Source organism: Cystoisospora suis, assembly GCF_002600585.1.
Source record: "Cystoisospora suis strain Wien I chromosome Unknown contig_554, whole genome shotgun sequence".
Taxonomy (NCBI): Eukaryota; Apicomplexa; class Conoidasida; order Eucoccidiorida; family Sarcocystidae; genus Cystoisospora; species Cystoisospora suis.
Window position 1 is genome coordinate 30,812 of NW_027153355.1, and position 10,630 is coordinate 41,441.

At 49.8% G+C, this 10,630-nt stretch overlaps 2 protein-coding genes across 2 annotated transcripts in view; both read left to right on the forward strand.

Annotated features, from left to right (window-relative positions):
* Window positions 1-6,778, forward strand: part of CSUI_001402 (kbp-like protein) — a 15,534-nt gene extending 8,756 nt beyond the window's left edge. The window contains exons 8-14 of the mRNA XM_068061608.1: window positions 242-358; window positions 1,324-1,418; window positions 2,497-2,544; window positions 3,331-3,413; window positions 4,474-4,704; window positions 4,934-5,029; window positions 5,796-6,778. Of these exons, the coding sequence (XP_067926417.1) occupies window positions 242-358; window positions 1,324-1,418; window positions 2,497-2,544; window positions 3,331-3,413; window positions 4,474-4,704; window positions 4,934-5,029; window positions 5,796-5,858 (733 nt within the window). The 3' untranslated portion in view covers window positions 5,859-6,778. The remainder of the gene's footprint in view (window positions 1-241; window positions 359-1,323; window positions 1,419-2,496; window positions 2,545-3,330; window positions 3,414-4,473; window positions 4,705-4,933; window positions 5,030-5,795) is intronic.
* Window positions 6,779-8,090: 1,312 nt separating this feature from the next.
* CSUI_001403 (uncharacterized protein) lies at window positions 8,091-10,630 on the forward strand (the record flags this gene model as incomplete). The annotated part of the gene is made up of 2 exons (XM_068061609.1): window positions 8,091-8,704; window positions 9,833-10,630. A coding segment is annotated over exon 2 (610 nt), but the record flags the coding sequence as incomplete, so codon positions are not given.

A 10,630-nucleotide genomic window follows, 5' to 3' on the forward strand; every position in this document is an offset into this window, starting at 1 on the left:
TTCTTCTTTGGGACCTCTTCTCTCCTCATCTTCATTCTTTCGCTTTTTTCTACGCACACCGTCTTACCGCCGTGATGACGCCTTTCAAATGCCCTTTACAAGCATCTTTCCTAAGATTCCTCTTCGTGTTTCTCTTGCCGTGNNCAGGATACTCAAAGTTTCTTAGCTCCTGTACAATCCTCCACTCCCTCATAGAATTCTTCACCTCTCGTTGGTCTTCGTTTCTCTTCTTCGCTAACAGGGAGATCAGTTTTTTCGAGGATGATCTCAAACGGTACATAGCGATGCATACTCGCCGAGCAAATCTTCTCTCGTCTCTTGTGGATGAACTCAATCCTCAGCACTACCTTGACCTTGTGTGAGTTCTCTTCTCTTTTCCTTTATACGCACCTACAGACGATCTCATGTATCATCTACTCACTGGACACATGTCTTCGGTTCGTGCCTTTCTTGTCGCTGCATGAAGAATCGACGAGACTGTGAGGGTCCACCCATAGGTCACTGATGCTCTTCTGTTTCTGACGGATATATTGAGATGCGAAAACCCCGTGTCTTTCAACAGAGTGGTCCTGTCGGAAGGCTTCACCTCTCTGTCCAGGTATTCCCACAGTGGAATAGGAGGAACTGCGTGGGGGTTTGCGGGTGGCTTGTTTGAGCGGGGGCGGGGAGTTGTAGTCGCTCTCTGTACCGGTGTGTACTGACGGCTGGCGTATTGTATCTGTTCTGTTACCTGACGCTCTGCCGAGACAAGAGCTTTACTTAACAAGCTGTCTCAGGGTTGCGTTGTTTCTGCTTACGACCTTCTTTCTCCTCTGGTCCGCCCTTTGTCTAGATGGAGATGTAGCTATTGAACGTCTGTGTTACTCTATAATGTACAGCTCACATTTTGCATAGACGAACGCGCCCGACAGCTTTACCGAGGTTAAACGGTTCTCAGTCTAAAGCACTCTATGCAAGAATACTCTCTAGCTCTACTCATTGGCCTACGTCCTCTATCCCGTAGTTCATTTCTATGTGATGTAAACTTCTCGCGTAAGGATACCTGTATGTTGTCCGTAGGCGGCGGTTTGACTCCATCAATATCCATCATTCTCAACTCATAGGCCTTTCAAGATGCATGTGCAGTCATGCAGATGTATTATATTGAATGTAACTCTTCGGAATACGAAATGGAAGCTCACTTCTATTTTTCAACGTGTACGTCTGCTGTCTCCCCACCAACTTGTGACAGGTTCCTCAGTACCCGAGCTCCGACTCCGTCTAGTCTTCTTGCTCGGTCTATCTATTATGTGATCTAAAATTTTGTGCTTGTTTCTTCTTCAGGAGACAAATGCAGTTCGAACTTGGCGAGACTTATAAAGAGCTGTACAGACTCAAGTGGACGGGGGACATACAAAAGAATTTCGACGTCTCTGAAGGTAGCTTTCTCTTCAGTCGTGATATCATCGCTCTGTCCATATGTATCTGTTAGAACGCACAGACATATGCGAAGTATACCTGTGTCCATATTTATCGCGGATCGACAACACAGCTGGACCTAGTTATTCCCTTTTTCTTCACGCATCAAATAACCCTTGTATTTGTACCGGCCGCCGCGGTCTCTGTGTCTCCATGTATGTCGCCAGCGGAGACACAGCCTTTTCGGTTGCATGTCTCCTCCTCTTGTGTTTTATCTTCACTACTGGTTTCACTTTCGCATCTAGTCGTAAGCATCAGTATCTCCGTGAAGAAGTGGATCTGAAGAGACATCCGGATAGTTTGTTTCAGAGTGAAAACGTCAGTGTAGCGGTAGGCGAGAAAAACGTTTTGAGTTGCACACATACGTCGAGTTGCGGACCTTGACATGCATGTGTGAATACCTTCATTTTTGTGTAGCGTGTATATTACCCTTGATGATGCACGTACACATCTAGATGTCTAGGTACCTTCAGGAAAGCTGGCATAAGAGGCATCTGTGCACTGACGGGTCGCTGTCGTACCTTTGCCTGGTGTATGGACACCCCGACATGCTCTCTTTGATGGAATCCTTGAGCGATCTCGTGGGTTGCAATCGTATTCCGATTCCTCGTAGAACCACGTAGCTGCTCTTGCCGGCGAGACTCCTTCTGTACAGCTGCAGCTCGATCTCAAGAGACTCTTACTACGCAGCATCATTCGGACCCGCACATGCATAAACTTCCGCCCATTTACTTCTCCTCCCTCCACAAAGACACAGTGCGCAAGCAAGGCGGTTCTCCTCCACATCTTTCTCCTCAAAGCACGCCTACAGCTGCCAAGCTTTCGTTCAGTACTCCTGGAACATGTACACATATTCTTATATATATGGATATATGTGTTCTTTCATGCGTCGCCTCCGTACAGATACGTCTGCAGCAGTTCGAAGCCATCGAACAAATGCCAACTGAGCGAGAGCCGTTTTGCCCTCCGAGTGATTCGTGTTAGTTTTCTTTGTTAGTAACACACGTCTGTTTTCTGCGTTTGCTCCGCTCCGTGTAGATGCCCCTGAACTCGACCCGCTTGTCGTTCAGAACGAGGAAATCATAAGTAAGAGTGAAGTCAGCAGTTACTTGTCGTTCACTCTATTGAAGACAAACAAACGCCACCCATACCGTGTGCCTCGCTTTCTTTGATGAAACGCCTAGTTTTTCATGACATATAAATACTGAGTATTTAGACTTAGCGGCGTATACCTTAAGACTTCTCTCTCTTCCTTCTTTCAAAGCTGACGGTTGTCCAGGACGTCTTCGTCCGTGGAGATCCCCTCTTCCTGGAACGAGCAGAGATACGGCGAGGAATGTGTGTTGGTAGGCATGAAGCTTTGATGTGTGTATGGGGAAGGTGGAAGCTTTGGCGCGTATACTATTCTCTGTATCTTTGTCTGTGGTTATTTCATAAAGGGACTCGTTTTCAGTGTGAAGTGTCTACTGAGTGCTTCGCTCTTACCTACATAAATATAACCGAAAGAAGGCCGAGCCACTCTCATAGAGCCTAGTGAATTTGGAGAGGAGAGAGAAAATGTTGATTCATAATTAAGATACCTACCACTTTTTCATACTCTGAGCTTCTTGGCTTTTTGCTACTCCTCCTCTTTCATAACCAGTGCGCAGAGCGTGCATCGTCACAGATATATGTTCATAGTGAAACGTGTATAAATGTATGCATGCATGCATACATGCGTGTAGTATCAGACGTGCAGATTACATGTACATCCCTACAGGAATTTCTGCACGTCCTGTTACTGCTGATACTACGAAGGGGTCACTCATACTATTTCTGTTGAATGCCTACTTTCGATGTGAGTTTTCCTGTGGTTGATGTCGGGGGCTGTAGGAATGTGGAAGAGTCCGAAACTTCACGGGATAGCGGCGAAGAGCGTTCTGTTTTTCACCGCATTTCTTGATTCCTTTCGCAAGGTACTCTCACCTCCACCTGTCTAGGTGCCCTATGTCGTTTTTTCATACTTGGTGATGTATGTACACAATCACCCTTGCAGGTATCTTCAGCTACACACAGAAGTACTGTATGAGCTGTGGATGCCAAGCTTCCGGTTAGACATGTTCGTGATGCAGATGAGTTACGGTACACGGCAGCAGTCGTCTCTACACATGTGTTCATGTCTGTGGATGTTCTATTTACACACTGTACGCACCACCGACAGACACTACGTATAAACATACTTATACATACTTACATACATAAGTAGATACATTTTCACGAATACGTCTAAGACGATAGAGCAACGTGAGGTGCGGACGCCGGACCGGCAGGCACACACGCCGCAAGCGGCGACAGGGACGTCGCCCAATAATGCACGGGGGGAGTAATGGAAAGGAACGAAGAAACTACGCTGACCTCTGCATTGGAAAGAAGGCATGAGAACAGCGGTCCGATGTGTCAGGGTCGGACGTGCCAGGTGACATGTCAGGAGATGTAACCTGACAAGATGGCTGCATGGTGTCCCAGTATTTTCCCTTGGTGCTGCCGTAATGTGACGAGTGAGGAATCAGAGTGGCATTAAGAGGGGAGAAGACAGATAATTCCTGGAACTCACCTTTGCCCCTACGCGGCACTCAGAGAGGCACTACCACCAGCTGAGTCAGCCTATAGCTGATTCCATTTCTTTACGTGCGTCTTTATTCATACATTAGACATACATACATATTCACACATACTCATAATCACATACACATTCATACATACATACATGGTTCATGCACGCCAGTTACCAGACGTACTGTAACCACCTATACGTCCAGTTTTTATTCATCCTGTTCCACATTCTTGCATAGTCAGTTCGCGCCGGTCAACAATCATTCACATGCACCGTAGAAAGCCGAGTTTCCCACCGCAGCATCAGAAGCATGAGGAAAAGGAGTGGAGATGAAGAAGCGATATAGAACCAGGAAGCGAGATATCGAGGTTTCTTTGTCCTTTCTCCTGTCTCTTCCTCCTATGTCTCTGTTTGTGTTGCAGCCGCCGTCCGCAGAACTGCCTCACTCGCGGTCACAAAGTGATAACTTCACAAAAGACAAGATAAGCGACCAAGCAGAGAAGAAGGCCGGAGGAGAGAAGAATGAGGATGTTGATGTGCCAGAAGAACTAAGAGCTGTTTATCTGGCAGCTCGGATAGCCCGGGCAAAGATGCTGACAAGGATGGGAACGACTAAGGACGAGATGATTCAGTTCATGGTGAAAGCTCTCAAAGTGAGCTGATCCTATCTACCTACGCCACTACCACCTTATAGTTGGATCTCACCTAAATGCCGAATAGGTAACAAAAAAGGGCTGAAGGCTCACCAATTCTAGGTAACATCTTAGAGAAGAAACACATGCTAGTTCAACCTCGCTTTGTAAATGTAAATTATCCCCCTTCCGGTCGACCGGTGCGCCGAAGTGCCTGTCTCTTTTTCTTGTGTTTTTTCCCATCCGAAAGGAATATGAATGGATGCACGGCTTTCTCGCTGAACTCGCAAAAGAAGAAGGCCCGTCATCGTCATTTGCTTCTCCTCTGCGATGTCACCTAGAATTGGTAAGCCCTCATCCCTTTTTTGTTATGCATCACCCGACGGGAGCAAACGAAAGAGAGAGTCTGATCTTTCATATGGCGAAGGGCCAAGAATCGTCTCACTCCTTTTTGTTGACGGATGCATGCGCGTTTTCTTCTGGCTCTTTCTCCCTTCGCTCTTTACCTTACCAGTGGATAAATGAATGCCAACATCCAAGTGCATATAGACACGAAATAAAAGGCCGTCCGAGATGCAGATATGTGCGCGTCTTCGTTCTTCCACATCTTGTTCTCTTCTGTGTATAAAGAGGATACAGGCCAGAACGCCCCCAGAGATGTGTACATGTGCTTACGTGTATGTGCGCCGCGGGTTCTCCTCTGGTTGGAGTGAAACAGAACTGCACTGTTATTAACAAGAAAGGGACTCCTTATGTTGAGTAACTGATGAGCCAGAGATAGATACACCACTGTGTACAGGATTGCTTTTTCTACACATGTGTCCGCATCGGGGGCACAAGGTACCTTGTGTGGAAGAAGAAAGGGCAGGCAGTAAGGGGTCCAGGAATGAAACATACAGCTAAGAAAGGCCAGCAAGTGCTCGGGCAAGACCCTACGGTCGCCGCTTTCTCGCACGTTGCGAGTATTTGCTCTGCTTCTTCCCCAGTGTGAAGAGATCAGGCCGGACGCATCTTCATTGCACTTCACTTCAATGTTCCCTTGCTGTTCGTTTCTTCTGTTACCTACCCTACACTGGTGTCCGTGTGCCTCTGTTCTGTTGCCCCTCGTTCAGTGCGAACAAACACTTCAACTTCTACCTCTTAGGATTTCGAAGCTTGCTGCTTTAGGGCGATGATAAGCTGCCGGGAGACCGTGCGTCTCTGACTCATGTAGATGATGCTGCGAGTTTCGATGCATAGTCACAGAGGCTGGGCATGCGCGGCTGTGTTTCGGTGCCGGGCTGTGCAACAGAGTTCTGCGCATCGCAGTGTCCGTCGTTGCTGGTGAATGTGGGAGCCCGAAGACACTGGGAAATCTCGGACGCAGAAGAGCGGGTCCACTCGGAAACAGTGGAGGTAAACGGGGCCCGCCGAACTTGCCGCAGAGACGATATAATACTGCCTTTTTGCGAGTGTACCGACGCCACTTGCCACTCTTCTACGGGGACAAAAGGCGATGATCCAACAAAAGGATACCAAGCGATGAGGTTGCCCCTCCTGAATCTGTGTGCCGCAAGGTGATCGTTCTTGGCTAGAGAAGTAACAGAATTTTTTGCTCCGATGGTTCGTAAACCTTCCCTCCGTAGCCATTGTTCAGGTGAAGAAATGCGCCGTCCGGTCGACAGCAGCTGGACCAAGGACGGGCCGCCGTGCTGCTGCTTGGTGAAGGCTGTCAACAGGAACGCCGAGGGAGCGATGCTGACCAGTTCGGGAGAAATTCTAATGCTCAAAGCAGCCCATGACACACTATGTACCGAACATTTCATCGTAGAGGGTGGACAACAATGACATGGAAGAGTAGACACCGGTCGCTGAAACCTTTGGACCCAGGCTGCAATGCCGGTCTGATTCATGACCGGAGCATGGAAATATCTCTTTCTGCTTTGGCGCGGGAAAAGTAGACAAAGTTCTTGTTAGTTTGTCGCAAGCGCACGAGAAGCGGACGAGTACAGGTACCTCAGTTCGCTTTCCTTACCTGGGGATCTTGCGTGCGTCCCCTTGCGGAAACCTTATTCCGGAAGTGGTACGCTCTTCGGCTGCCTCAAAGACTTCTGGCCAATTAAGGTTTTCTTTTTCATGTGGCGAGCGAACTTGGAGAATGTCTTTCGTCACTCAGCTTGCACTGCTGCCATGTAGGAGTGTGTTGCACAGTCAACGGCCAGGTAGATTTTGAAGACCTGCATGGGCAGTCCAACCACAAAAGAACAAACCCATACAAAGCCGACGACGGGGCTCGAACNNCTACCGACTGAGCTACACCGGCAAGGGACGAGCCGCTCGCCCCGTGAGTTGTACGGTTAAATCCACACTCAGGGTGCGGCGGTCTTGATAATCAGCTGCTGACAGGAAGGAACCGAAATTTTCCCTAGAGAATGCCGTCGCTCTCTAAACCGTGGACTTATGTCCCACTGTCTGAAGCCGCAGTGCATCCAAGGGCACCGAGAGCACGTGCTTGTACCCGCCAGGACACATATAGTGCACACTCTCGGTGACTCGACGTCGGGTTCTCACCGGTGTCTGATAATCTTTCTTGATGACTCAGGCACAACGGCGAGAAAATCTTCTTTCCCATCCATGGACACCCGAAACTGGCAGTTGGTTCTACTATTGCCCGCTGACCTCTCTCTGTTGTTACCCCGCTGTGGCAGCTGTCGGAGTGCACGAGAGCCCCATCCGCTGGCAGTCGTGGTATTCTGCTTTCTACCTGGTTGTCATGCGGTAGACTGTCTCCGGGTAAGACACAAGTGTGGCACTACTCACAAGGACACGTCACGGTGAACGAAGCAGCCGAGTACGCAGTTCCGCTGGCAGGTTGCAGCCGCTGTCTCCTTGAACGGTGCCCCCTGATGTGCCTCTAACTGACTCGGCCGAGAAAGTCACTAGGACCGCACAACGGCAAACGGCGGAGTTCTAAAAAAAACAACAGACAGTAGAAGCTTTTGCAGACAGCCGGCACGATTGGAGATGACCCCAACACCTCTCTACCACTTTATGGAGGAAAAGGGCATTCAGCCCGACGGCAGTCCAATCGTACGTCTCTTTTCCAAATGCAATCTGTCTGTTGACTTGCCCTTCCTTCACAAAGGAGAAAGAAAAATTTCTTTTCGCCTCCAACGGTGGCCATCGCCGCCCTCCTGTTTTCTCCGATTCCGGTCTCATAGTCGGCACACTTGCGCTCCCTGCTAATGCCATCGACAGGCTGTCAGCGACGGCCGGGCAGGGCCACAGCTGTAGTGGCTAGGGCTGGCACGTTGCGACTGGCAGACAAGCTTGTCTCTCACGGGCGACCTGGCGTTCCACCTCGAGACTGCACTTTGGTCTATTACGTGCGCTCCCACCAGGTTCCTAACGGCACATCACCTGGACCCAACGAACTGTATGCCCCTGGCCTCTCGAGGCATCCATTTCTGTGGCGTTGCGTGTGACGGACTCACGGTGTCACCATCACAACGGCAACTGTACGAGCGAAGGACCACCGGCCTCCCGGGAGCCGCGTATTGAGAAACTGTGGCTCCTCACGGGTCGTCTCTAGAAATCTCTATGAAGATTTTGGCTTCGCCAAGCTGATTCAGCCGGCGTAGGAGATGCAGTCTTTTTGTCATTATGTAGTCCCCGCAGTTTTCGATGTCTCTCACCTTTGCCTATTTCTTGTCATTTTATTTGACGCCCTCGGACGCTTTCGTGACTACGCTGGGCCGCTCAAAAAACACTACAGAGCGGCACAGTAGAGATGAAGCACTTGGGCGGGTATCCACAACCCGGAGAATTAGTCCCTTTTTTTTCTCTACCCCCGGACTTGTTTCTTATTGGACTTTTCCGTTGTGGAGACCGTCTTCCCTTTTCTCTCTACATGCGTGTGGCCTACCACCACGCCACCAAGTTGCACACCATTCGCGCGATGGCGAGAGGACAGTGACGGGACGGCTGGTTGGTGTAGGCATGTGATGTGGGCTTGACTCCTGATCATGGAGTTCACAACTGAGTGAGATCTTCTGCTTTCGCCGAAGATAAAGAGAGTAAAGTCACTTCTCAGGTCCATACGTGGCTAGACACGGGAGACAGTAGACAGGAGACAAATGTTTGTAGACAGACTACCTGACGGATGAAGCAATACCACCAGTAATGATCCGCGGAACAGAGCCAGTGCTTCAGAAGCAGTGTTCCATTGAGTTAACGCAGTTTCTTACGTCTTAGTACCGTTAGCTTCTATATTTGCATCGCCCGAACACGTAGGACCGTAGAAGTGTGTACTGAGATGTGGATTCAGTTAAATCATTACAGGGGACTCCTGCCTGGCTTCGTGGTTTGGCTTTTATATATTATTACTGTTCGACTACTTCTCTTGAATACAAACCTCCTCCTGACCAACAATGAGGTTCTGTTCGGCGACTGGATCGCCGTGAACTGTTCTGTTTCGACTCCGTAAGGACTGTTACTGTAGCGCATCCTTCACTCCATGAAAGGGAGTCTACTCTTAAACTGCCGGATCGGGTTGACCATCTGAACTAATACGAAGTTTATTCAAGGTGGTTGACGGCGAGCCGGTGGTTGGACAGAATCGTCTCTGCTTGGAGGTTTGTTATCTGCTCAGGTGTGAAGATAAGCATGATACTACATAGAAATACAAAGGGAACAAGTCTCTTCGTCTCTTGGTCGTTTGGATGGTTCGAGAGGTCGTCCTTGCCTCTCACCCTCAGCTTGTGTACTTCCCCTGCCCTCTGCAATCAAATAGCCACCTCGTCAGGGGGTGCCGACAGCGGTGACATCGTACCAGCTGATGGTGTGACAGGTCTTGTGGAATGGACTGTCCATGTAGAGGAGTGAACTACTTTCCACACATTTAGCAAGAAGGGAGCGGAGGTCCCAGTTTCATGTTGAGAGAGTAGAGCTCGTCATTCCCCGGGGTGAAAAGCTCACGCTGCTCAGGAGCACGCGGGGCAAGGATCAATATAGCACTAGAATGGCTCCTACCTGCACAGTGAGCAACCTCGTATTGAGACACCAAGTGCAAAACTAGACACTTGGTAGTCGGGCGCGCTCGCGGACAGGACACTTCCTCCATCGAGAATTTGCCCGCTCTGTCTTCTTGTGGTGTCCCCGGTCTCCTCAGGCTCAGGCTGTGGTTGCCAGTTTTCTTGTCAAACTTCTGTCAGAAGGAGCAGTGGTTGGAAGGCGGAGGTGAAGTCGAGAGGAGCGAGCGGAGTGTTGAACAGAAACTCATTTTGTGCCATTTTTTTCTGCAGCTGGTCTGCAGCTCATACATTTTACTCGCACATACGACAGCTTTTGAGACACAGTATGGGGAGGAACGGCTTGGAGGGTGTCGACAGCTCGTCGGGTATCGAAGAGGACGACAGCGATGGCTCGTATCCGACTCCTCTCAGCGTCACTGCCGGAACACAGGACACGAGAGAGAGAGAAAGCTGCTGCCGTATTGACCGTGGTGCGCGTTTTTCAGTTCCCGTATGTCAACAGAAGGGCCTAGGGAGAAAGACCATCCATGGCTTCTACAGTAACGCATCAAAGATGAAGCTGCAACAGGAGTGGTTAGATCTCAACGGCTTTCACCGTCAGTTGTACGTTGAAGATATTACTTTGGCACAGCGTTGCTTAGAGTATGGAGAGCGGAAGAGAGAGGGGACTGGGGAGGGACACCCTGAAAAAAAGGAAATGATGACTTATGAAGCCGGCCAAAGGCTGCAAGACCGGACAGCGAGAGACGGACCCTGTAGAAAGGACAGAGGACACAAGAAAAGAGGAAGGAGGGGAAGCGTCCCGGCAGGGTCGAAAAGCTTCCCGGCAGAATCGAAAAACCTTCCGCCAGAGTCGGGTAGGGCGGCGGCAGCATTGCCGGACAGGGTGGCAGCAGCATTGCCGGACAGGGTGGCAGCAGCATTGCCGGACAGGG